General features: G+C 47.6%; 1 protein-coding gene across 1 annotated transcript in view; it reads left to right on the top strand.

The window, feature by feature from the left end:
• The window catches only part of ATP8B3 (ATPase phospholipid transporting 8B3), a 49,873-nt gene extending 26,522 nt beyond the window's left edge, over positions 1 to 23,351 (top strand). Inside the window, exons 12-28 of the mRNA XM_019556959.1 lie at positions 2,996 to 3,189; positions 4,313 to 4,521; positions 4,987 to 5,018; positions 7,247 to 7,403; positions 10,087 to 10,275; positions 10,830 to 10,942; positions 11,302 to 11,466; positions 12,005 to 12,116; positions 12,585 to 12,660; positions 13,317 to 13,458; positions 13,701 to 13,968; positions 14,724 to 14,947; positions 16,271 to 16,354; positions 18,763 to 19,002; positions 19,758 to 19,896; positions 20,358 to 20,488; positions 22,413 to 23,351. Coding sequence (XP_019412504.1) covers positions 2,996 to 3,189; positions 4,313 to 4,521; positions 4,987 to 5,018; positions 7,247 to 7,403; positions 10,087 to 10,275; positions 10,830 to 10,942; positions 11,302 to 11,466; positions 12,005 to 12,116; positions 12,585 to 12,660; positions 13,317 to 13,458; positions 13,701 to 13,968; positions 14,724 to 14,947; positions 16,271 to 16,354; positions 18,763 to 19,002; positions 19,758 to 19,896; positions 20,358 to 20,488; positions 22,413 to 22,664 — 2,727 coding nt within the window. The 3' untranslated portion in view covers positions 22,665 to 23,351. The remainder of the gene's footprint in view (positions 1 to 2,995; positions 3,190 to 4,312; positions 4,522 to 4,986; positions 5,019 to 7,246; positions 7,404 to 10,086; positions 10,276 to 10,829; positions 10,943 to 11,301; positions 11,467 to 12,004; positions 12,117 to 12,584; positions 12,661 to 13,316; positions 13,459 to 13,700; positions 13,969 to 14,723; positions 14,948 to 16,270; positions 16,355 to 18,762; positions 19,003 to 19,757; positions 19,897 to 20,357; positions 20,489 to 22,412) is intronic.
• The last annotated feature ends 2,560 nt before the right edge of the window (positions 23,352 to 25,911 follow it).

Raw genomic sequence — 25,911 nt, 5'->3', positions numbered from 1 at the left:
TCCTTTATGATGCCAAGAGGAGTAAATTGACATTTATGCTCTTGGCAAATGGCTAGTGCTGCCTTCAAATCAAAGTTTGGCTGCCTGTGGGCAAATAATAAAAACATGCATAAGGCCTTCAAAGGGGCAGACCACTGACTTTGTGAAGGACCACACATAAATAAACCTAGTTTTTAGCTGGGCAAACTGACCCACAGAGGGGTTGATTGACTTCTTCAAGATCATGTGCAAACATTGGGAATGGATTTTAGGAGTGCCTCATGCTCCGTTATCCCACAATAGCACCTGTGGGATAATGAAGCAGGCTTCCCTGGACTGTCTCTGTCACAGTCGTGGCACCTATGTTCCAGGCCTGTAGAGAGCAGAGAGGGTAATGCAGGGTAATGCAGTCAGCCGGTGTCTTAGCTTACCAAACTCTAGCCATAGTTATGTGCTTACAGTTTTGCTTCTAAAACATCATTTGTCCAGGATTTGATTCCAAAATTATGAGAAACTGTGGGAAGATCCAGTTGAAGAAAACCAAGCTGGACCGTATGATGGACAAGCTGGTGATCTTAGTAAGTATGTTGCTTTCACAAACGATGCTCTTAAGCAGCCAAGAGTGTTGGAGAGTGCATTGTCCTGTTACTTGGACACTTATCTTCGGGGTGTGGACTAACTGCAGATCCTAGTTCAAAGGCTTGTCCTCCTCTCTTGAATAATAGCCTTGCAGTAGCATCAGTAAGCAAACAGGAGTACTATTTGATTGCTGTGTAGGACTTTTGTACTGGTGATGCTATAGTACCTGACACTATGCTCTTGCTCTTAGATGTCTGTAACTTTCTACCAAATGACCCATCAGGAAGTTTTCCTTTTGGTTTTCTGGCGAGATGTTGAGTACCCTGGAGACTGCCTCATTTTCCCTTTACCTCTGTGCTAACGCCACCCATGTAATTTCTGTTAATTTGTATCATCATTGTCATGATCTCTGTGTGTGTCATAAACATGAATTAGGCTTCCTCACACATTGAGAGAGAGAAGAATTTATCCCCATGGTTTCAGAGGGAGTTTGCATTGGACCTGGGATCAAAACACAGATGTCCTAAATAACAGGCCAGAACTTTAGCCGCAAGACCATCCCTTCTGCCCAGCAGTTGTTGGAGTTGCATCTCTATTTGAAGATTGCATTTATTTACCCATTTCCGCTCCAAAATGGTGGCTCTGTACTTCCATTCTGTACATCTCTGGTTCTCACACCCTGTTCTGTGGATCCGAGTGGTCTGTGGATGGCTGTTGTGGTTTCTGGATGCATTAAAAAAAAAAAAAAAAAAAAAGGAAATTCTTTAATGGCATTATATCAACTAAGGGATGACCGCTCTGCTTTGTTACTATGAATGGGTCAGTGCTGCAGATAGAGGGAGGAGGGGTGTCCAGGAGATGTGTTGCTTTCTATCTGTGGATCACGCTGTGTGTGTTGTTGCTGTTTTGGTGGTGTTTTGGAGCTCCTGTTCAACATCAAGACGCCGTTGTGCTAGATTCTGAGCAACCAGAAAACAGTTCTCCTTGTTCTATAGAACCAGAAAGACATGGACAAATCAGGAAAAAAAATCTAGCAGAGAGCAATAAAATTGATTAGAGGGAAAGGAAACATGATTTAAGAGGAAAGGCTGATAGAATGCAATTGTTTAGTCCAGAGAGGAGAAGGCTGAGGGGGGATTTGATCAATACCTGAAGGGTGTTTGCTTATAAAGGGGTGGTTATAGACTGTTATTTTACACCCCCAGGAGCAAGACAAGGAGCAATGGTCTTGAATTGCAGCAAGGGGAATTTAGGTTGGATATTCAAAAGAACATTGTCGCTTTGAAGGTGGTTAAGCATTGGAACAGATTACCTAGAGAGCTGGTGGAATCTCCATCCTTGGGAGTTTCTAAGGGCAGGTTATATAAAGATGTGTCTAGGGTGGTTTAGACAGGGATGGTTTTGCCTTGAGCAGGGGCTTGAACTAGGTCATTACAGCTCTAATTTCTGTTATTGGATTATTTTGATCTGGGTAAAATATGATCCACACCATGACAAAGTTTGAGAGCCTCCACTTGAATCTAAAATCTGCTCTACAAGGGAAAGCTTTACCGGTAATCCATTCTAGTTATCACTATATAGCTGCCCATGCGGACACTAATTCCAGTGCAAGTGTGAATCATTCTGATTGACTCTGAACCCCTTTCCAAGCAACGTAAGCAAAATCAGAAGACGGTCCTTTTATGCCAGAATAAAAGTATCCACATGAGGGTTATGCCAGGATAAGTGTAGAAAACCACCGATCCTCTGGAGCATGGTGTATGTGTAAGAGGTATAGTCAGGTGCCTGATGAATCTGTGTGTATGGAGTCCTGTGATCATCACGCAGTGACCTTCAACGTGTATGGTTGGGCAAGATTATGAAGGAGTGGAGGCTGCCCAAGGCCTACCATCCCTCCTTTAGACCACTGAGACAGAATTCAAAGGCCAGACTGAGTCCAGACATTCAGTGCTTTGATGGTTGTAGCTTCTGCCAGATAAGAACTGCTGCTGACTGCCTAATGCCCACGAGGGCGTGTTTCAGTCAGGGTGATGTCCCTTAGCCTTTTTCCAATGAAGGGGTACCCACAAGGCTGTGGGGCTTGGATTTTGAGGCATCTTATATTTGCTTTACTCTGGATGTTGCAACATCATGATATTTTATAGGAGCTGCCCCTGTAAATAGAATGGTTTAACTTCACGCTGTTCCATGTAGACAAAACCTAAGGGCCTATCTGCCTTAGGGGGGTTTATGCTGCTTTATACTACTGTAGGACATTATTTTCACTAGTAACATCATGAGTATGAATGCCGGTGTAAAAATTCTTAATGCACACAGGCCTAATTTCAGCCTCTCTGAAACAAGGGTGGTTGGTTATGAAATCTCTCTGGCAATTTCTGGGTGGTCTCTTGTAAACTGCCCTGGGGCACAGATCTCTCACCCTGTCTCTCCCCTTCAGGTCTTCCTGGTGCTGATGATTGCATCGTTCTTCCTCGCTGTCGCCTGTGGAATCTGGGCTGAGAAGTTCCGGCAGGATCATAGCTATCTCTCGACTTTCTATGCCAAGACAAGCCCTATCGAGCAGGCCTTCTTCACCTTCTGGGGGTTTGTGATCTTGCTGAGCATCATCATACCTATGTCCATGTATATCACGTAAGAACAGCAGAATAGAGTTTATGATGCTTGTACATTGTTGCTGTCTCTTTACCCCTTCTCCCTGTGGAATGACTTTTTTGTCATCCAGAGCTCAAGAGAGCACATGGATCTGGCATTTAGAGCTGAAGACTGAAAGTCTGAAGTCCTGGGTTCAGTTCCCATACCTGGCCCTGTCCTGCTGTGACTTAGAGCACAGCACTTTTATGTATGCCCCTGTTTTCTTATTTGTCAAAGATGGATGATGTTTATATAGCTCGGTGGGTGGGTTGCGTTGCTTAAATCCATTAGTTTCAATAGTTTGGCTTTGAGGTCCTCAAACAAAAGTTACTGGTGAAGTGCAAGTGCTGCTGTTTGGATTTTGGGGTAGGTTCATGAAGATGGACTGATGATGGCAAAGGATTCAGCAGGGTGGCCAAGAGGAGGACCGTTAGTCAACATCTAATTAATATTCAGCACGTTATCTATTCATAGCACTTCATAGAAATCAGTTACTAGGTTCTGCCCTGACATGAGATCAATATCTTATTCTCACTAAACCGAATAGGACATAGGGATATAGGTTGTTTAGGGATACAAACCAGAATCAATACCCAGAAGACTTCTCTAAACCTTCTTGGAGGCTGGAGGCTTTGTAGTGTCCTACCCTGGCTATCATTTGCACATAAACTCCCTTTGGAGAACTCTGAGAGAGGTAGTTCCAGCCTGTCCAGTAGGGATGACTGGAAGTTTCTTGATTACATGCGGGTTTGAGAATCTCATCCAGCTGTGAAGACCACTGGATTAGGTTAGTATGAATCAGTTTTGGGTCCCTACCTGAACCTTCAGACCTTTGAATATCATTGTTAAGGACCAAGTTTTCCAGAAAGCCTGAGGCCAAATATTTGGTACCTCCTGTTGGTGCTCTGCATCCTACGTCCATTCAGCTCAGTGTGCTGAGCTCCCTTGGAAAGCTGCCTTTTCTTGACCTGCACTTTATCTGTGTCCAGAAAGTTCAGAGCCTTAGAACAAAGAGAGCTGGGGAGATTTGTTCCTCTTTTCTCTGTGCCAGTGGCAGATCCCTCGTCTCCATGGCGAAAATAATTTTCCTGTTCTGTTGTGTCTCTCCCTTCTGGATCCCTAGGCTTGAATTCATCTATCTTGTGAATAGTTTTTTTATTGACTGGGATGTGGAGATGTATTACCCTGCTAAAGATACTCCAGCGAAAGCCAGGAGCACTAGCCTCAATGACCAGCTTGGCCAAATTGAATACATCTTCTCGGACAAAACAGGCACCTTGACGCAGAACATTATGACGTTCAAGAAATGCTGCATCAATGGGATCATCTATGGTAACTTGCATCAGAAGCGAGTTTCTTTGAATTTGAATGAGGCTGACTTTGTGCTTATGGCATGTTTGTGTACTGCAGGATACTGGGTTCTGTTCCTTATTCTGTTACCGCTTGCCATGCAACCAGGAATATGTTGTTTAATTTAATTAATAAATAAGAAAGTGCTTTGTGGTCCTTACCAGTTGTTATAGGTGCTGTTCTAGAAATACCATTATTCCATGTATTGTTAGGTAGCTGTTTTGCTGGAACCTCAGCTTCTCATGCTGGAGGGTGGAGACGGGGTGGTGAAGAGGTCTTGCTATGACCCTAGGGGTGTGAGGTTGAGCTCTGTCAATGCTACCCCAGCTGACCCAGCTAGTTGGTTGTGGAAGTATTGGTCACTTTGGGCAGCCTTGGCTTGATCTCCCACTAAAAATATTCATGTCCAACTCTTAATTAAATATATATTTTTTATTATTTTGGCAGGTCCAGGGGCTGGCCGCAAGCGAAGACTGTTGGTGAGTAATTATCTCAGCTCATCTGCTGGAAGCATAGAACAGGACCCTGCTCCCATCTGAGGGCAGAGGCTAAGACTTCTTGAGTACTGTGGGAGCAGAGTCAAACGTTTATTTTGTCGAATGTCATTTATGCAGTGCTGGTAATGCTTTACACAGGTGGGGATGAGAACACAAGTCATCAGCTGATTCTCATTGGCTTTGTGTGAAGTAATTTATACTGGTATGCCATGGATGTGAAATGGTAGCGCACCTACTTTGTACTCACTTGGCAAAGACAATGGAGAATTAGGCTCATGGTATAAATCTATTAAAATCCAGCTTGTAAGAAGAGTAGATTCCGGTCTTCAAAATTGCACCGGTTTAGCTGAAGGTATAACACGCTAAGCTAGTGCAACATTGTGTATGGAGTCATCCCTGGGTTTCAAACCCAGCCTTCATTGTCGCAGCTCAGTAGTAGACATCATAAAGCCTGTACATACGCAGTTGCGTTAATTTAACTATGTTGGATTAGTTTTGTACCTTCAGAGCTGTAACTTCTGTGTGTGGAGCAGCTGTCAGGCTCCAGAATCTCAGGCTTGAGTCCTTAATGTCTCTGTGCATCAGGGACACTATGTACAACAACAACAACACATGGCAGAGCTTACTTCTCTCCCTGCCCTCTGGCCCCATGGCAGGATCAGGTACTCCATACTGTGCTGTCTGGGTGGTACAGCCTGATTGTCACCTTCTAGGTTGGAGCTGTCAGTCACAGCAAAATGGGAATCAGATTCTACCAAGACATAAAAAATAATATTTTTATGTCACCCCTACACTTGTGTAAGTGGTGACAATGTGCAGGGCACTGGAGAATGCATCTATCACCACTAATTACCTCCTCAATAATATCATTGGACTAGCATCTGCATAATGCTTTATATTAAGGTTCCTTTTATTAAAAGGCATGTTACATGTCACAAGCAAGAGTAGTATTAGGAGTAATAGATTGTTTTAAGCCCTGGTTATAAGCAACCTATTGATCTGTTGGAGTCTAAAATAATTGATTAGCCATTTATTAAAATGTGTATTAATAATTTATTAAAAGCTATTTATAGTGGACTCTTAATATAAAGAGCAGTGCTGGTCAAATATGGACTTAGAAGGTTCCATTATACAGAGAAACTGATGGTAGGATAGGAGACAAAGAAGTAAGGGAAAACGGAGCCAATGTAGATTTTCCTTCCATGGGAAGGGGCTCCCTGTGGTGCTGAGACATGCTGAGTAAGTGATCGTGCCATGTTGGTGTTAGACCCCGACTCCATGCGGCACCCAATGACTAGGGAGAGGACGATCCAATTGCTCGTGGATCCTGTTACTCATTAGCCAGAGCAAGCAGGGAGCAAACGCTACTTGCACACGTTGCTCACAACAGCTTTATTCAGAATAGAGACAGCTTCGGACAAGGGTCCCAAAAAAACAGCAAACCAGAGACCTGCACTGAAGAATACTTTTCTCTCACATTTATACACTTGGATTTATGCTCATTACCATTCATTCCACCTCTGACCCTCCTTTGGTTCCACCCATTTTCCCTCCCATCTCAAGCTCCACCTCTGTTTACTGTTTGCTTCATTAGCATGGAATTGCCTATGCATTTCATTCATTTACATGCCTTTCTGCTAAGAGCACATGTCTAAGACCTTGACTTCTCTTCTTTAGTCAGTGGGTGGAATTTGACCAAAACCTGGAAGCTTCTGGAGGCTTCTTCACCAATCACCATTCACCTTTTTGCATATGTTCATCTCAGATTCTGTTACCAGTGATGTGTTGTTTTCCACATTCCAGTCTGTTTTTTCTGTCTCGGGTTGTACCATCTCCACCTTTTTGGGCCCCTGTATCTTATCTCATTCCTCACTGTAGCTGGTTCACAGCACACAGACTTATTTGCTGCTTTTTCCAGAAAAATGGTTAACACAATTAACGTGGTTACTTAACATAAGCATTCACAAGCAAAATCTTATATATAAAAGCTATATATCTCACAACAATACTATTATATGGTCAAAAAACTACTTGTCTAAGCATTCGCAGTTACTTTTAATATATATATCATTCTGCCTTGTAGTCAGCAGCTTTGCTGAGTCACAGATTAAAGCTTTAGGTCCAATGCTCCCCAAAAATCCACAGTGTTACCCTAACAGTTGGGTTTGGTTTCTCACTCCTATTAATGCAGAGATCAATGCCTCTTACAGGATGAAAGCTTGAGCTGGAACCCATATGCAGACAAGAATCTGGAGTTTTACAACCCTTTGCTTCTGGAAGCTGTCCGGCAGGATGATAACCCTGTAGTGAGAGAGTTCCTGAGGCTGCTGGCCATTTGCCACACTGTCATGGTGGAGGAGAAAGACAGTGAGTTGGTTAAGAAATTGTCTGGCCTCCGTCCATTGCTGGGAAAGGCTGTGTTTTTCTGATATGTATGAAGGGTTGTCTGTCTGGGGCTGAAAGCTGCCCCATTTGCACACAAGTCAAGGCCCAGATCAGGGAGATGAATTGGACCACCTTGTGTGGTCCAGTACCTCAGGTTGGTGTAAATGCTGGCAGTGGTGCAAATGAGAAGTGCAGTGTCAGTTATTGCTGCACCCACTGCTGCTTTGCACTCACTTGGTATTAGTCTAAATGACAATGAGAAGTGCAAAGTTCAGTGAAACTCTCTCATCTCACCATAGCTCCATTCCCCTTCCCCCTGCCCCATCAAACCCTCTAGGGATTAGGAAGGGCCATCAAGGACATGGTTCCAGCCTCCAGAGTCTCTGCATAAGGCTCCAGCTTTAGGTAGGGAAGTTGAGGGGCTCCTCTGACTTACCCCTGTGGAGAATTGGTATAGTGGAGCTCTCTGCAGCCTTGCCTCCTTATACCTCCCTCCCCAGAAACACCCCTTGTACCGTTGGAGAACTATTGACACCAACAGAGATCCTGTGAGGAGAAATGTTCTGCTGGACATCACAATGCTCTGCTGGGCCATTAAATCCATTGAAGTGTGTCAGACTAGATGAACAGTTTAAGGAGAGGACAAAGGATAAGACTGCCAACTTGCAGCAGGACTGTCCTTTCCAAATAGGCAGAGTCAGTGCATGGCCTTCCATCAAAACCTGAATTAAATGGGTTCAGTAGGAGCCTTTGGATCTATCAGCCCACACACTGTAAAGGGCAGGGTGTTCTAGTTAAAGTGCCACCCACAAGCTGAGCTGATACTATTCTGCTTGGTGTCCCCTGAGCAGTGGCCAGGAGTTTTTTCTTATTGCTGTGTGCTGGAAGGGCCTGACATACTGGTAGTGACAAATGATATGCATAACACCAAGCTTTCTGCCCTGCCAAGTACACTGCAGATGCAAGGAAATGGAGTTAGACTGGGTGCATGGCAACAGGGACTGGCTTTAGCCCAGTTGGGTGTGTCATCCTGGGGATGACTTGGTGGATTTGTGGATAGGCTGGATCATGATGTTTCTTTAGGCTTCATATACATCACATTGGGCATTTATACACATGCGGTGCAGGGGTGGTTCAATTAGAGCAGCTTCAAGAGCCTCAGAGAGCCCAGAATGTCTTATGTATTTGCCCATCAAACGAGCTTTAGTTAAACCAGCAGACTCGATTAATTGAATCTGCTCTGATATGCTGTAATTACAGTGCATCAGAGTAGCTTCACTGCTCGTGTGCAGGTGCCCATTGTACTGGTAGGTTGATACTGTCCCTGCTTTATGGAGGGGGAAACTGTGGCACAGAGAAGGGAAGTGGCTTATGGCTAAGCATGAATTCAGTAGTGCTTTTCTGCTCTAATGACTAATACTCCCTGTCAGACCTTGGAATAGAGCCCAGGGGTTCTGTCTTCCACCCTTCTCCTGTCTTGTTCTAACCCTCCAGAGATGTCACATGTGATAGACACCCTCCCTGTGGATGAGAGATCCCAAGGGGAATGCTGCCTTATGTGTGAGGGAGGATTATTAAGAAACCTGGGCTTTGCTGTAATGCCAGAGGGGCTTAGCCTATGCTCCTCTGATTGCTACAGACCAGAGATACACATCAAAAACATTGAAAACACCTCATCTGCATGCATGTATACACACATGTGTAAACGCTCATGCACTCTCACACTCAGATACAGGAGGAAGAGCCACCCTGGGATTGGAGGCATCTGTGAAAATCAGTACTTTCAGTGTACTAATCTGAGTCCTAATCCTAACCCTAATGACATAATTAAGCAATGGCATGCCAAGTTCAGAGGGAGAAGGTTTGACCTCCAGGGTATCAAAGGGGAACTAGGTGATCTCGCCTTGCCAGGTGAGGTCCTGCTACCATGCTAAGCACTTGATGCTAAGAAGGGAAAAAAAGCTTTGCTTAAGACCAGTAGAACCCCCAGGCTGTCCTCTTTTTCTGGTGATCCTGGCTGCTGTCGCTTCTCTGCTGTGTTTGGCACAGGGGTGAAAGGCACAGTCCACTTCTGCACCAGGAATTGCCCGGGTACCAGCCATATTCATAGTAGTGTCTTTTGTGGTTACAGTTTTTCTGTTCAAAGGGCTGTACAGCTGTACTTCTCTCTCAGATCTGAGGGTAGAACCCAGGAGTCCTGCTTTTCTCCATCTGCAAACTGATGCCAGTCACTTTAGCACAGAGGTTTTACATTGGTGCACCTACTCTGATGGCAACATTAGTGGCTCAAAGCCTCATGTAGAGAGGACCGAGAGGCTTTCAAGGGCTTGCAGAACAGCAGAAGGAGCAAATTTGGGCTAGGATAGGGAGCCAAATTTGTGACATGCTGTATACATGATTCGCAGGATTAACTAAACATGTACTATAATGTTTATTTAAAAATATTCCGCTCAGAAGCAAAGGTGCTGAGCATGATATGCGTCTTTATTCTTCTGAGGAACCCAAGCAGGTGGTTGCACCCTGGCAGGGTGATAAGTGGTTCAGAAGAGACTAAGTTTCAAGACTCTTGTGGTTGTGGATGGGGTTAAAGAAGATGTTATTTTGCTCTTTGAGCAAACAGGAGTAGCCTCATCTGTCTCTACTCCATTTCCATCTCCTTTCCCAGGCCAGCTAGTTTATCAGGCTGCTTCCCCGGATGAAGAGGCCCTGGTGATGGCTGCCCGGAACCTCGGATATGTCTTTCTCTCCCGGACACAGGACACCATCACCGTTAGTGAGCTGGGGGTGAAGAGGACCTACCAAGTGCTGGCTATGCTGGATTTCAATAGCGTCCGCAAGAGGATGTCCATCCTGGGTGAGCAGAGATGGGGCTGAAACAGACCCTGGCATGGACAATTAATTGCTGGTTGAGGACAGCATCCCTGACACATTAGTGCACACAAAGCCATGGTGGTCTTTATGAGTTAGTTGTGTTGCCAGCCAACATTGCACCGGTGTGAATAGATTCATAAGGTTCAGGTGCAACTGGCAATCAGCCCCAGAAGTCTGTTTGCTTTTCTGGTTGCTTCTGACATCTTAACGCAAACCTGGCCCTCTAAGGGCTGAGAGGGCCAGAAAGGAGCTGCACCAGAGAGGGGGTGGGCAGGTGGAGGAGGAAGACTTGGGAGTTCTGGAGGCGCATAGTAGTCTCTGAGGCCTGATCCTCCACTCACTCAGCCTGGTCTAGATCAGGAGTGACTCTAGTGAAGTCCCTGCATTTCCAGTGGTGCAAATGATGTCACAGTCTAGTCCCCTGAAGAAAGCACTAGTTGCTCCCAAGCCTTTCCACATTATCTGCAGCTCCCTCAGTTGCAGCGGAGGCACATGGGGATGAATAGCACTCTGGCTAAGCAAGCCTGCTTCCCACAGTGCGGGATCCCGATGGGAAGATCCGATTGTACTCGAAGGGGGCAGACATGGTGATCCTGACAAGACTGCATGAGAATGGAGCCAATGAGAAGATCACTGAGAAGGCGCTTGATGTGAGTCCCAGATGAGCCCTTGGGTGGGCAAGGCTGGCAGCGTCTGTTGCTGTACCTGTCTGTTTCTGTGTGACCTGTTTTGGCTTGATCTTCCCCTCCCTGTGGCACCCCAGCTTTGATGCAGCCAGCGTGGCCTAGGCATGGGATCCTACTTCCCTAGAGCTGGATCCTGGTTCACCCTGAGCAGCTACTGCACCCCAGGGGGTAAAAGGAAATGAAGAACTGCATGGGGTACTTGCATCAGAAGGAGGCATGCGCCTTCCTTGTACACCTTCAGGGGGAATGTAGGAGGTCAGTGCTTGGGACAGAGAAGGGAGGTGCTGTTGGCTAACTAACCTCTGTGCTGTCCCCCTCTGCAGAGCTTTGCAGAAGAGACTTTAAGGACGCTGTGTTTGGCCAGTAAGGAAGTGAAGGAGAAGGACTACACTGAATGGAGCAAGAAGCACCATAAGGCCAGTATCATGCTGGAGAACCGTGCTCAAGAGCTGGACAAGGTGTATGAGGAGATTGAGAAGGATCTCAAGGTAGGATCAGGGTTAGTGAGGCTTGGGAACTCAGCAGAGGGCTAGTATGGACATGGGTAGAGGGCGGGTCAGAGCCACAAGGCCAGATGACATGGCTGGTGCAGAGTCTTGCCCTGGAGTGACTGCATGGATGTCTGGGGCTGCAGCTTGGCGCAGTGATACCAGCACAGGGCTGGGACATAAAAGTGTCTGGTGAGCTGCTGCCTATCCCTAATCTGCTGAGAGTGCCCACAAAGAAGCCGGTTGTCACGGTTGGTCATGTGACTTGGACATGTGCCCACTGGGGGATTATGCTGAGAACTCACCAACTCGTATCACATTGGGGCCCCTGGCTGACAATGAGGTGGGAATCACTTTCAGCTGCTGCCCACTTGGACTGGAGCCCAAAGGACCAGCAAGCAGAATAGTGACAAGACAGCACTGCTGGGTGGATGGATCAGGGTGCAAGCCCCATCCTTGGATACCAGTCTGTTTCCCACCCTGTCCTGCCTTCTGCCACGCTGGCTGCTCAGGTCCATCTACTCTCCTTGTTCTTCAGCTACTTGGAGCCACAGCCATTGAAGATAAATTACAAGATGGGGTCCCTGAGACCATCCAGCTGCTAAAAAAAGGCAACATTAAGGTGTGGGTGCTGACCGGAGATAAGCAAGGTACAGTGTATGTAGCCCAAGGGCTGTCATCCATGCAAAGCTCTGGATTCCTCTCAGGATAAAACCCTTTGTCTGTCTGGGACCAGAGAAGAATGGACCTTACCCTGCAAGGGAGGAGACTGGGGTCTCCCCACTGAATCTCTTTAGTTTTGCTGGTCTCTTTGTAGTTCAGTAGTACTGAGCACTTTGCAGAAAAGAAGGGAGGGAATCATTGGCTTTTAATTTTACAAATGGGGAAACTGAGGCAGGGGAGGCAACCTGCCTAATATTATACAGCACATCAGTGACCACAGCTAGACCAGGACCCTCATTTCAAGCCACTGCTCCTCATGAGGTGTGCACTGGCCCGTACTAGGTCTCTGGGCAGCAGGGACTAGACATGAGTTGAGACAGTTATGGTCTGGAAGGCATTGACCCAGTCACCTGGGCAGTCCAGCTGAAGTGCCTGCTTCATGATACCTGTTGCAGAGACGGCGATGAACATTGGCTTTGCATGCCGGCTGCTCTCAGATGACATGCTGATCCTGGAGGAGGAGGAGATCAGGTGAGGGGCAGATGTGCGGGTTTCTTTCTTGCTCATAGTGACTGATCAGATGGGGCAGGTGAGAGGCATCAATGTTTTTTGACATACAAGCAAACACAAGCTGGGCAACTTGGCTGGACATAGTTCTGCCAGGGGGCCGCTCCCAGCCCTGGGCCTCCCTGACCTACCTCCTCATGCTCCTCAATCTGGACCCACGCTCCTGTTCTTTTAGCTTTGCTTTGCCCCTTCTCAGTCCCAAACCTCAGGTGCTGCTACTCCAAGCCTTGGGCTTTCCCCCTGCTCACCACTGCCCTGCTGTTCAGCCCTTACCTACAGCCTTTCTTCCTTTACAGAACATGACCAAGGACAGCAACAGGCTATTAAACCTAAAGCCCTCCAGACAGCCTGCCTCAGTGGGACCCTCTCCTTGGCAATTGAGTCCTGTGTTGGTCTTTTCCATTGAGAGCACCAAGCAGGCTAATTCTGGAGAAGTAGGCACCATGCTCCTTGAAACTACAGCTATTGCCTCCCTTCCCACTTCATGGCACAATAGTAACTGCCAGTTTCTTCCCCATGCTGCTAGCTTTGAGCTGCAGGCTTAGCATGTGTAATCACAACACCTGCTCCATGTGATGGCTTGTCTTTGCTCCCTGCTCCATCATGCTCTTCTTGCACAGTGAAATGCTCAGTGCCTACTGGGTGAGCAACAACAACCTTAGGAGCAGTGGAGAACCCCTGTGTAGTGCCAGCTTTGTCCAGCAGCCACTGGATACCTTTCATCGTGGGAAAACAGCCTTAATCATCACTGGGGATTTTCTGGTAAGGCAGTTCTTAGCCTCCCCCTCCTCTCCTCTGCATAGAGGGAACCTGGGTAAGAGCTGAGACTCCAGACTAGGGGTCCTGGTACTCAATCCTTTGCCTTCACCACATAATTATCCTTCCCTTCCCAGCCAGTCAAGTGGCATTGGTCTGGGATGGAAGGTTAAAGCTTCCTGTCCCTGCCTTTCTCCTGGTAAGTCATTAGTCTGAGGTCTTCTCCTGTACCTCTGCTCTCCCTGAAGGATAAAATCCTCTGCACAGGGGAGGTGGTGAAGAAGAAGAAGGAAAATTTCTGGAAGAGGATGCTGTGCTGCAAAGTGGAGGTGCAACAGGAGCAGGAGAGCTTGTTGGAGAAAGCCTTCATGAACCTGGCCACCAGCTGCCAGGCAGTGATCTGCTGCAGGGTCACCCCCAAACAGAAATCCCTCATTGTGCAGCTGGTGAAGAAGCACAAGAACGCCATCACGCTGGCCATCGGAGATGGAGCCAATGATGTCAACATGATCAAAAGTGAGGCTTAGTGTGGGGGAAGGGGATTTTATGAGCTGAAAGAGTGGTGTGCATGCATAAGGTAAACCTCCTCCGTATTGGGCCCTGCCATCTCCTTTAGCCTCTGCAACAACCTTTTGCTTGGGTCACAGCAGGGCTAGAGCCTGCAGTCTTCTATAACCTAGCACAAACTGCTGCCACTGAAGCCAAAGGTGAATTCTGGTGGCTGGCTGCAGTAGGAAACTGTTACCCTTTGATAGACCAACCACCACACTAACACTATTACACACTAGCAAGTGAGAGGGGCTGCACATTTGCTGCTTAGTGTGGGATACCTCTGTGGTGAATCTGTTAGCTTTCCAGGGGACTGGTCTTCCCTCTTTGTTGCCTTTTATTCCTCACCTCTAAGTCTTGGAACAGACCCATATAAGATAGAATACCTAGTTCAGAGGTGGCCAGCCACCAGTGGCATAGGCAGCTTTTGTGTGTGGCATGCATCAGATCAGGGAGGGGACAGGCAGCACAATGGCAGGTAGGAGAGGAAGCAGAGTGGCAGATTGGACAGCACAGGGCAAGGAGCAGAAAGCAGAACAGGGCAGGCAGGGGGACGGGATCAAAGTGGCACTTGGGGAGGGCCCAGGGATAATTTGTGGCATGCCTGCCAAAAGGTTGCTGATGTCATCAAATCCTGCGTGAGCTGGCCCAAAGTCACCCTGGCTTGTTTTGATGTTCCTCCATGAGACCCATACTTCCTCTGCTTCTCTCCCTTCCCTCAGCTGCTGACATTGGGGTTGGCATTAGTGGGCAGGAGGGGATGCAAGCTGTCCAGTGCAGTGACTACGCCTTGGCGCAGTTCCGCTTCCTGCAGCGGCTCCTGCTCGTTCATGGCCGCTGGTCCTACCTGCGCGTCTGCAAGTTCCTCCGCTACTTCTTCTATAAGACCTTCTCTGGCTTGATGTCACAGATCTGGTTTGCTTTCTACAATGGCTTTACAGCCCAGGTAAATCTATCAGTGTCGTGTCCTAATAACTGCCACGGTCTCCTGTGTCCCCGCCCTCTTAACACGCTGCCCAATATCTGGTGCTGTCCAGCTTTGATGTAGCAGGACACTTGCATGTTGTTGCTGGGGTGGGTTACCCCTGCTTCCATCTTGCTAAGAGGAGGCTGGACTGAAACCTGGAAGGCAATTGTTTGAGCATCCACCAAGTGTAGTTGAGGGTAACAGCTCAGGTTTATATGGGAGCAGTGAAAAAGACCATCTGGGTAAAAGCTGCTGTGTAAAAAGCAAGGGACTTCTCCTTAGTCCTTTCCAGATGGGCACAGGTTATGCCCAGGGACTTTGGGTAGTTTTGTAGCCCTGCAGTGTGTTGCAGCAGCCATTTCACACTAGAATTTTTCAAGGGAGATCTCAGTTGTATTGAAAAACAATATAAGGTTTTTTCCAGTATCTTGAGCTTTTATGGGGCTCACCATAAGGAGACCGAAGCTACAGTGGCTCAGCTCTGCAAAAGTAATTATGAGTTCCTGCTTGGCAACACCTTACAGCGCTTAGATTTTCAGATAGGACTGAGCACTGTCCTGTGAAACTCAGGCTCCTTTAAGGGGTTTCAGTGTGGACACTCAGAGTCAGGAGTCATCTTTGAAACACTTTGAGTTAATTTTCACCCTCTCATGAAAATAAGGAGAAACCTTCCCAATTTCAGCAAGGGCTGCTTCTTGCAGCCACATCTGACTGAGTCTGCAGAGAGCTTAAAACGAGAGCTCTGAACATGAATTTCACTATGTATTGCCTCTGAAACCTAAACAGTTTCAGTTTACATGCCAACATTATTCATTTTGATCCAGATAAGGTATTTTTCCCACAAAACCAAACTGTTTCTTAAACTTTTCCAGGTACCAGAACTACCATCTTCCCCACTGCTGGCTTGTACAAGGCAGTTCTGCTTTTTATGGGGGGGGGAAGTCTGTGGCAAACTGGAAAGTAAAAATGTAGAAGCAGTATGAAATAAACAGAAACCAATATTGAATCAAAGAACCCAGGGGCTGCTCGTCCTGCTGCCTCCACCGTTTCATGATTTGATGATTAAAAGCCTGTGGTTTTAATGGATCTGTGGCTGGTTCACAGCCTGCAGGGCTGAAGGCACTCTCCGTCTGATCCAGCGTCCATTGACACTTGGCATGGATTTCACTGGGCATTAGATCAGATCCTTTTCAGTCCACCTTACTGTGCCCTGCTTGCACCCCTCTTTTAGTTTTTTCAAAGCATCCGTCTGCTTATGTCTACATAACATTGACCCTTTTCCCTTTCTCCTCCCCCCTTTAGCCTTTGTATGAGGGATGGTTCCTTGCACTCTACAACGTGTTCTACACTGCCTACCCTGTGCTCTCCATGGGACTGCTGGAACAGGTAAAGTGCCCCCTGCTTAGTGCCCCGCTCTTGCTATGCATGGGCAGGGACAACCCTGGAGCTTGCCCGCAGGGCTCAGAAGGCATTTATCTCACTTGTGGTTTGCACTGAATGGATGAGTTCGCTGCAGGGCCAGATCCTTAGCCGAGGTGAATCGGCATCCCTATCTCTTGAGTTCAACAGAGCTATTTTGCTTTGCACTAGCTGGGAATCTGGTACATTCAACCTGACTTTATCTGGTCATGTGAAAAATACCTGTATTTTTTGTCTTTCCACACTAGTGCTCTGCTATACCAAACTGGCCACAGCAGCCTCTGCCGATATATCCCAGAGATTCACAGCAGCAGCATACTTCGGGACAGGCATTATAGGACACTGTTAGGACATAAAGGGAATTGTGGGATCAAGTTCCCAGCACACCGCCCCCCCCCCTTTATTGGGAACTCCCATATAATTCCCCAGGACGTATTTCACAGAAGGGCTCTCGGAGGGTGAGAGGGCCTAGTTATCTTTTCAATTTTTTTAAACATGTTTTACAATATTTTCTATTTGAATTATGCCTTGGACTGTATCTTATTCCTTGCTCCCCTCCTGCGCCGCTAAAAACATATGGTTGTTCCTGCTTGTTTTTCCCGTTCAGAACTCACAGGCTCAGCTTTCCTGAGCTACTTTTTAGATGCATGAGGAACAAACAGTACCAGAGCCAAGAAAACTAAGCTTGATTGACTCACTGGTTGATTGATTGATTGATTGACTGCCAGGGGGAGAGAACTGTAGTTAGAACCTGGGATTTTCAGAAACTGTAGTGGTGGCCTCAGTCTGCCTTCCCTAATGTTTGGACATCTGCAAATCCCACGCTGGCTATTTGATGCTCTTTGGTTACCAGGTTGTTCAGCTCAAGCACGTGGCACATAGTGGGAGGAAGGCTCTTTATGTTAAACACTTCAATGGGCACGTCTACATGTTCATTTATGCACCTGTAATGACAGGTACTAACTTAATGCGCTGTAATTGGTGCTACTGTGCATTAGCACAGATGAACATTTTTTTGCAATGCTACTGCGTATTAGACTAAATCTGCACATGAGCGCATTAGCATAGGCTTTGCCCGCTGCGGTAATGCGCAGTAGAATTAGTCTTCTATGCATGAAGCGTCTAATGTAGACACATACCCCCTGTCACCTGCTCCTATAAAATGCTAAGAGCTCTTCTTTTTCACATTCTGGGTCCTCCTGGAGACTTCCAACAAAACCAGATATCCTTAAACCTTAAAAATACAAAGCAGGAAAAAAACTCACTTTGTTTTGAAACCCCCTATTTTGGTCTTGGGTGGATCTGTCATCTCGGTGCAAATCTAGATCTTTTCCTTTGGCAGTTTGCTTTAGAAAAGCAAGTGTAAGAATAGTGTTGTACCTGTGATGGTTCAGAAATTATGCAGGAGGCAAGGATTTGTTAGGGTGGTATCTTTTATCCAAACAACATAGTTGGTCCAATAAAGTTAGAGAAGCTTTCAAATACAGGCATTCCTCATCAGGTCTTTGATCACAGGAAGCCAAGCACAACCAGGCACATCTGGACTAACTACATAGCTGGTCCAATAAAAGATTTCACTCTAAGAAATCCTTGCCTCTTTGGACAGTCAGTCTCCCAGGAGAGGTTAGTTCAGTGCAGCCTCTGCTTCTGTCTGACATGCCACCTTCTCTTCCACAAGATGCTGTGTAGGATTTGTATCCCTTCAGGTCTGGCTGTATCCCTTTCAGATGCTCTGCTTTGGGTTGGGAAGCCGATCAATTGGCCAGTCAACTATTGTCCATTGACTCATCAATTAACTGCATATTTCTGACTGGTCAAAGATTATAGCAATTTTACAAAAAGAAACCCTATTTTTTTCATAGTTTTCTTGACAGAATTTGATTTTTCAAAAATTGTTTTTAACACATTGCTTATGGAAAATTTGTGTTTTTCTGTATATTCTTTGGACCTATTAGCAATTTTTGACAATTTTTGACCAATATTTGACTGGTCAGTTGACCTAACTTTGACTGGTCAAATACCCACCCTAGCTCTGGGTCCAATTGTGCATATTACTTCCCTGAACACATTTGGACCTGCCTCCATCTCTAAAATTACAGCAGAGCCCCAGGCATGGGAGCAGGAACTGTGCCACACCTTTCCCTTGGCTGGGTCATTCTCCAGTTGCTGTGGCCTGAGATATGATTGCATTTGGACCTGTTTGCTGCAAATGAACATTTGATGCAGATTGCATGCACATTGCTGGGGCTGCAGTGCTCCAGGATCCCAAGGCCCCAGATCATGTGCGCGGATGCTGGGATCTCCTCACTGGCTGCCTGCTCTTGCTGGGGGTGGGAGTATGATACTCAGCTGCCTCCTGTCTTGCTATTTGGCAGGATGTGAGTGCTAAGAAGAGCCTACAGTTCCCTGAACTCTACAGAATGGGCCAGAGGGATGAGTTCTTCAACTACCGGATCTTCTGCTTGACTCTTCTCCATGGCACAGCCACCTCCCTGGGGAGCTTCTACATCGCCCTGTGGGCCTTTGAGGACAAAGTTGGGAGCAAAGTTGTGGGTGATTATGAGTCCTTTGCTGTGACAGTGGCCACCTCTGCTTTACTGTCAGTCATCACTGAGGTGAGCTGGGTCCTTCTAACTTGCCAAAGGGGGCGGGAATGCCCATGTGTATAGTGCTGCAGGAAAGGATGGTATAAGTTGGGCCTACTTCGCTTTCTTCAGGGGCAAAGGCTCAGCAAATACAGGACCTTGAGTGGCACCTTTTGAGCTAGTATGAAAGTTGCTGGGCTGAACAGAACCCCAGCTTCTAGGTATAACAGGGCTAAATGGATATAACTGCACTGGAGGCAGTGGGCTTGAATCAGGGTGAATGTGACCCATTCTGGTCTGACCACTGGTGGCTGTGTACTCTTGAGTGCACATGGCTTGTGCCTGCAGGAACTGAGCTTCAGGGGCCCAATTGGCCTAGCGAGAGCCGTTTAGCTGTAGATGATGGTGCTGCCCTTGGTGCTGGGGTTGTGGGGCACCCATTTCTCATTGGCTTTTGCACAGTGTTCCTGTTACCACCAAATGGACTGGCCTATTTTGCAGCAGTGGGTGGGTTTTTTCCTGGGACCTCAGCATTGACCTACCTGCTCCCTTTGAAATCAGTAGCAAATGTCATGAGACCATAAAGAGACCAGAGCCAAGCCCTGAGGGGGAAAATCTCACTTGCTGGGTTGTAGGCTAGACAGGATTCTTCTGCGTTCACTGCTTGCCTCCAGCCTTAGTCAAGCAGGATGGTGAGTCCAAGCCACTGGTTCTAGCTCAGTAAAACATGCCACAAAGCTGCCTGGGACCTCAGAAAGCTTCATGATCTGCTTCTTCTTGGACAGGTCATCCTGGACATTAAGTTCTGGACAGTCCTGTCATTCCTGACTGTTGCAGGCAGCCTGCTGCTCTTCTGTGTTTTTTCTTACCTAACGCAGAACTTCCAGGCCTTCAGGGAGGCCCCGTCCATCTTCCGCTTTCCAGGTAATGAGCCCTGAGGTTATTCCACAATGGAGGAGCTCTTCCCCATTGCTGCCCCATTCACACTGAGCTGCTGTCTTCCCTCTGGTGCAGTCAGGGCTATGGGAACCCTGTGCAGCAGTAGAAAATTCCCCAGAGCTATAATAAATATTACTGGGGAAGTTCCCACTCAGTATGATCTGGTGGACCTGGATCAAAGTCCCTCTGGCTTTGGCCTGCAGCTCCTAGCTCAGTCCTTGAGTCACTGATGCAGCCCTCCCCTATTCATCCTATGAGGTGCGCTGGGGATGTATGATTTGAGGGGAGGGCAGACATGGCATGTGAGCCAGGATATCACTGGATGCTGCAGTTAGCCTGGGACGAGGTCTCTGACATGTGGAGGGGCCCTGTGTCATTGCTCCCTTGCCTTTGTCTGTTCTTTTACCCTGTGTGAATGCCCTGTGGTATGACTTCTCTCTGGGCAGATGCCAGCAAGAATGCGTTGACTGATCCATATGTTCTGCTTATCATCCTGCTCTCTGTGGTAGCGAACACCATCCCTTCCCTCACCTTCCGCTTCGTTCGTGTTATCATGGGCAAGAGCACCATTCATCAGGTGAGTGCTGCTCTGGCAGGTAGGCTGGGAAACCCTCCTGAGCCTATGGTTTCTGTCATAAGGGCCTGTTGTCAGGCATCTCAGCACATGCACCAGTCGGCATTGGAACAGGTGCACAACGTGGGCTTCTCTGAAGCATCAGGTATCAGTCAGCATCCGAGACCCAGGTCTGGGCTGGAGGCTAGTATCATGCATATCATGTGGTCACTAGGAGGTGACCCTGTGTTTTTCTGCATTGCCAGTAAAATGCACCAGAGCTCTTCAGGAGGACTGTGTGTCTTCATCTGACGGCTTTTTTTGTTTGACTGTTTCAGGATCACCAAGTGTCCCCAGAGTAGATGCAGTAGCCATATCCACATGGCAGATGTATTGTTCTGGGCAGCTTTGACTTCAGACACAGTGTGATAGGGTGGGCTAATTGCTAGTGCCCATCACCCAGCAGTGCTAATTTGTACACCACAGCACTATGCAGGAATGGCTGCTCTGCTTCCTAATCAAGAGCGAGCCTTTGTGAAGCATGAGAACATGGCCAGTGAATCTGTTTCATCCCTGAAATACCTGGGAAACAGGAATATCCATACCAGCATCCTTCAGTCATTGCCTCATCGCCAGGGGCAGGTCTTCTTCCTTATTTTAATCCACAGCAGCATGGGTCCCAATTCAGTGTCATGGCCAACGTTCCAGAGCCTGATTACTGGATGGTGCCACCCTGGAACACCTATCCTTGCAGGGGTCTTGACACTGTTTGTGCTGGTGGTCTCAGTGGCAGAGAGCAGTGGTTCAGGGAATGAAAGCACATGCCTCTCTAAGGTGTTTTAATTTCCAAAGTGTCCAAAAATGGGGCCCAGTCCAAAGACCCAGACTTACTAAACTCCCCCTGAGGTCAGTGTGAGGTTTGCTTAGGTCAGGAGCCCAGGAATGCAGCTGTCATGTGCCCAGGAGCAGCATTGTGGGGTAACTTCTTCTTCTCACCAGAACTACAGGGGACAGCCATTATGCAGGTCTCCCAGGCAGGAGGAGAACTGAGCTGGTCCTGCTGGGGTTTGAACCTCTGGCATGGGGTGTCTAATTGGTAGTAACTTGCTGCTGAGCCTAGCAAACCATTCCTCATGGATTCAGCTGTTCTGCAGCTGGCAAAGGAATGGGCTGCAGGCAGATGTCTCCAGCCACTGGGAGACAAGGCACTAGCCCCACCTGTTGATGTTAGGGGACGTCTGGACTCAAGTGCAGATGTCAGCTCCTCCACTGTTAGCCCATTTGCTTCTGCGCAGCTTAGCTAAGCTGGCCCAGGGAGTCTCTGAGATCACACAGTGGTCCCTGCTTAATTCTGTCTAGAATCAGTAGGGGAATGAGGACCCGGTCTCAGGGGGAGTCTTTTCTATGTATGACAGTAGCACCAGGAGATCCCAGTTATGATCAGAGGCCTATCATGCTGGGAGCTGCATGTGTGCACCGTGAGAGTCCCTGCCCCAAAGAGCCAGTAGGCTGCTACTACTGCACCTTGTCATGATGTGGCAGGCAACTGATAATAGCTAGTTGGCATGGAGCAAATGGCTTTCCTGGGATAAGACTGCAGACACATGGCACTTACACCAATGTGGTTGTACCTTTGACTCTTTCAGGGGTAAATCTGTAGTGGATTGAGCAAAATTCCCCAGGGGAAGGGGAACTTTATTCCACTTCTTTATTCCAGTGTAAAGAGCAGCTATATGGGTGTCAAGGTGTTGTGTCCCTGGGCTGGGGCCAAGGTGGGCACTGAAGCCCCTGTCTCAGTTTGGGGCCTTAACCACCAGGACAGCTTCCATCTCTCAAGCCTGGGGGCTGTCCCTGTGTGCTCTGGGGCCTTCTGGCTGATCTTCGGATGAGATCCAATGGGGGTCCTGATGTTTCTCCTCTTTATCCCTCATTCCTCCTCTTGTATCAGATTCGTATGAAGGATATGCGGCTGGAAAGAGACATGGTAGAACTGCGCGCACACTTCCAGAGGGGCTCCATGCAGCGGCGGTCCAGCTATGCCTTCTCCCACAAGGAGGGCTACGCTGACCTCATCACGCGGGGAGCTAGCCTGCGGGGGAGAGACTCCCTGGGCCTCAGTGCCACACCTGTACCTGTCTTCAGAAGCAGTTCGTCTCCCAGACTGGAAGCACATAAAACCAGAGTTGAATTTCTGGCTTAAAGGAGTTCAGTTTTTACTCTGCTTTTATATTTGGGAGACCTTTTCCCAGCTGGGTCTGGAGTGCTTGTGACTTCATGCAAGTCAGGCACTGAACTAACTGGATGACTTCTTTAAGAGTCATGTTTTTAGCATGTTTTTGGATGCCAAAGAAGTGCTCATTTACCTGCTTTTCCATAGAGTGATGATGACACCTAGGGATGACCTGTGTGAGCAGCAGGTGGGAAGTGTCCATGGATATTTCCTTGGAGGCCTTATTTCTGCTTCCAAGATGCAGTAAGGAGATGGCACCATTCATTCACTCCAATGGCTGCTTTGTCAGTGAGGAATAAAGGTTCTTGTGGGGATCAGTTCCATCTTTCATATACTGAACTCAGACTCCCTGACTCGATGAATGCGAACAAAAGCAGATGGCAGGTGGCTTCTTTTGGTCCTGGAGCTCAGCTACCTTACCCTGTCGGTCCTCACTGAAACACTCTCTGCACTGCAGTAATGTTGCACCACTGCTCCCTGCTGAGTGGACTGAACACCTCACCTGTGTGTCATAGGCTCTGTATTGCAAGTAAGGGCTCACTGAACTTAAGCTGTGGCTCCAGGTATGAATTCAAGCAGCAAGCAGATGCAGCCACGTGAATTGATCCAGGCTTGTTACATTCCATTCCATCTTCTGAATTAATAAAATATCCCGAAGTAATGAGAGCTTTGGGTTTGAGTTTTTGATGCAGGTCCCTTTGATGGGCTGTCTGGAGAAAAAGGGCCTTTTGTGTAGTGCAAGCCAACAAAACTTTGGTAAAGTGGGGAGAACGATGTACTTGGAGAAAGCAAAGTCATCACAATGAGTCACAGAGTGGGAAAGAGCAAACCTGCCTGTGCCCCACATCTGGGTAGAGTCAGCTGCAGCTTCTTCCACTTGTTTGACCCTATCTCCCTCTCTCAGCTACTCCTCCCCTCTTACACTTCCTTGTTAGCAGCTGTGGTAGCAGGCACCCACCTGGTCTTGCTAAGATGCAAGATGGGGGGCATTTTCTCTGGACCCTGTTGCTTGCCACCAAATACCTCCTCAAAAATCTCCCCTCACTGGCACCTTGAGCTAATCCCACTCCCTCTCCTTGTTGTTTGCACCAGGCATCTCTCATCCTAAAATGGAAGACTTTCAAGGCAGGGAGGAGAGGTCCAGATAGGGCCAGCTCAGAGATATCCAAAAGGGCCTGAGGAATTGTGCAGAGGAATCCTCTGAGCTGAGGGAACTCAGGGCTAGTTTCCAAGTGATGCAAAAATCCAGGTCCTTCATTTGAAGGGAGCTTGAGAGCTACTCAGAAGGTAGTCTACAGTTACTGCCCCAAGCCTCTCACCCTGGACTATACTCCTGCTGTGTCTACTGAATGAAGCAATGGTTGAGTTGCATTTGAATGGGAGATCTCTGAGCAACACATGCACTTTCCTCCAATTCAGTTTCAGCTTGAGTCGGGGAAATGAAAATATCATTCCTCCCCCCGAGCTGTGGGTATGAACAATCTCTTGACACTTTGTCCACAAGCTGTGGGCTGTTGTCCACCTGATCTCCTTTCGCACATTCAGCTGGCTGCTCCCCGTATTCTTCTTTCTTCAGCCATGCAAGATGTGAAGCGTTCCACGCTAGAGGTGGCTGCACCAGAGCCTAGGAATTTCCAGTGTGTTATGTAGACTTGAACGTCTTGATTGTGCAAATCTGCCTCCTGGCTTCAGGTTCAATAAGGTGCTTCAGGGCAGAAAACACTAGATAAAGAGAGGCTGTGATTTTTAAGATAAAAGACACTGGTCTTACTGAGAGTGCAGAAACAAACCATCCTGATGTGCAAGAAGACTAGCAAGTATGGCAGAAGACCAGCTTGGCTTGGCAGGAAACTCTTCAGTGAACTACATCACAAAAAGGATGCTTATAAGAAGCAGAAATTTGGACAAATAACTATTTTCCTATGATCCCAGGAGCAAACGGACCGAAGATCTTCTGAGAGAAGCCATGAGGAAGTTCAGGTGTTTGCTTTTTCCCCTCCCCCAAATCTCCCATGCTAACTTTAGGGAGGACTTTTTGGCTTCTGTTTTGTAATCAGAAATTTTAGCCTCAATCTAGGCCCAAATTGTCTTTCCACCAGCTCCCCTGCACTTTCCTCCCCCTTCCATGCCATTTGCCCGTGAGTAACTGCATCTGTCGGGCAGCAGCATGAAGCACTGCTGCAGGATGTATTGCTCTCGGGCAGAGTGGGGATCAGCAGAAGAGTTTAGTTCTCTGCACCTCTGTCTGTTCCAGAGGCTGGGCACCCATGCGTGGGTTTCCTGTCAAAGCCACTGCTTAAAGATTCATAGATGTTCAGATCCTTTGATTGCAGGGCTGAGCTGCTGCAGGAAACTGGATGGGTACCAAGCCCAGGAATCCAGGCAGTGAGCCCTGAGCTTCTGGCTGAGCTGAAGCACAGAAGGTAGCCAGGATCTGCATCCAATGGTGATTTAAGGATGGTCCGTGACCAAGACCCTGCCCCATCCCTGGTGATCTGTGCCAACCATTCTTTCCCCTGGCTGTTACAATGCCACGATACATTTCCAGCATTGTATTCAGCTTCCACCCCCTGGAAATCCAAAAGCTAGCGGTTCGTTAGGTTTCTGTTTTTAACAATTGACACCAAACCGAAAAACAGTACAATTATGGTTCCATTGTCTTTGAAACACAATTCCCACTGAAACATCACCCTCTAACATATGCAGTTCAGATATCACAGCTCGTGGTTTCTGGGCTTTTGGTGGAAATGGGGCTCTGTTTTTCAAAGGTATTCAGGTACTGAGTTAAGTTTTCAAAAACAGACACACAGGTTGGATGCCTTGGCCTAGTGCCTCCAAGGTAGCTAGGCCAGGGGTAGGTAGGCAACCCCTGCACAGGTGCCAGAGCGTGGCATGTGAAGGCTTTTTGCTTGGCACATGTGCCTTGGGGTAGACGGCAGGAAAGGGGCCAGGGCTTTGCTGCCACAAAAAAAATCGGGCCCCTCGTGGTTTCCCCCGCCCGTGGCACACCAACATCTTACAAGTCAAGGTTGTGGGTGTTTTTAGCTCTCTACTCAAAAACGTTGCCGACCCCTGATCTAAGCATTTACCCCCCTCCCCATAACAAGGGTGAAACAGGTGCCCAACCCCTCCAGATGTGGTTGCAAATTCCATTAGTTACCCAAACACCTTTGAAAATCTTTCCCTAGGGCCAGGTATATATGCTGCCCCCTTTTCC

Source organism: Crocodylus porosus, unplaced genomic scaffold, assembly GCF_001723895.1.
Source record: "Crocodylus porosus isolate Cpor-Errol unplaced genomic scaffold, CroPor_comp1, whole genome shotgun sequence".
Taxonomy (NCBI): Eukaryota; Metazoa; Chordata; order Crocodylia; family Crocodylidae; genus Crocodylus; species Crocodylus porosus.
Note: the sequence above shows the minus strand (reverse complement) of the source record. Positions and strands in the feature narration are given on the sequence as shown.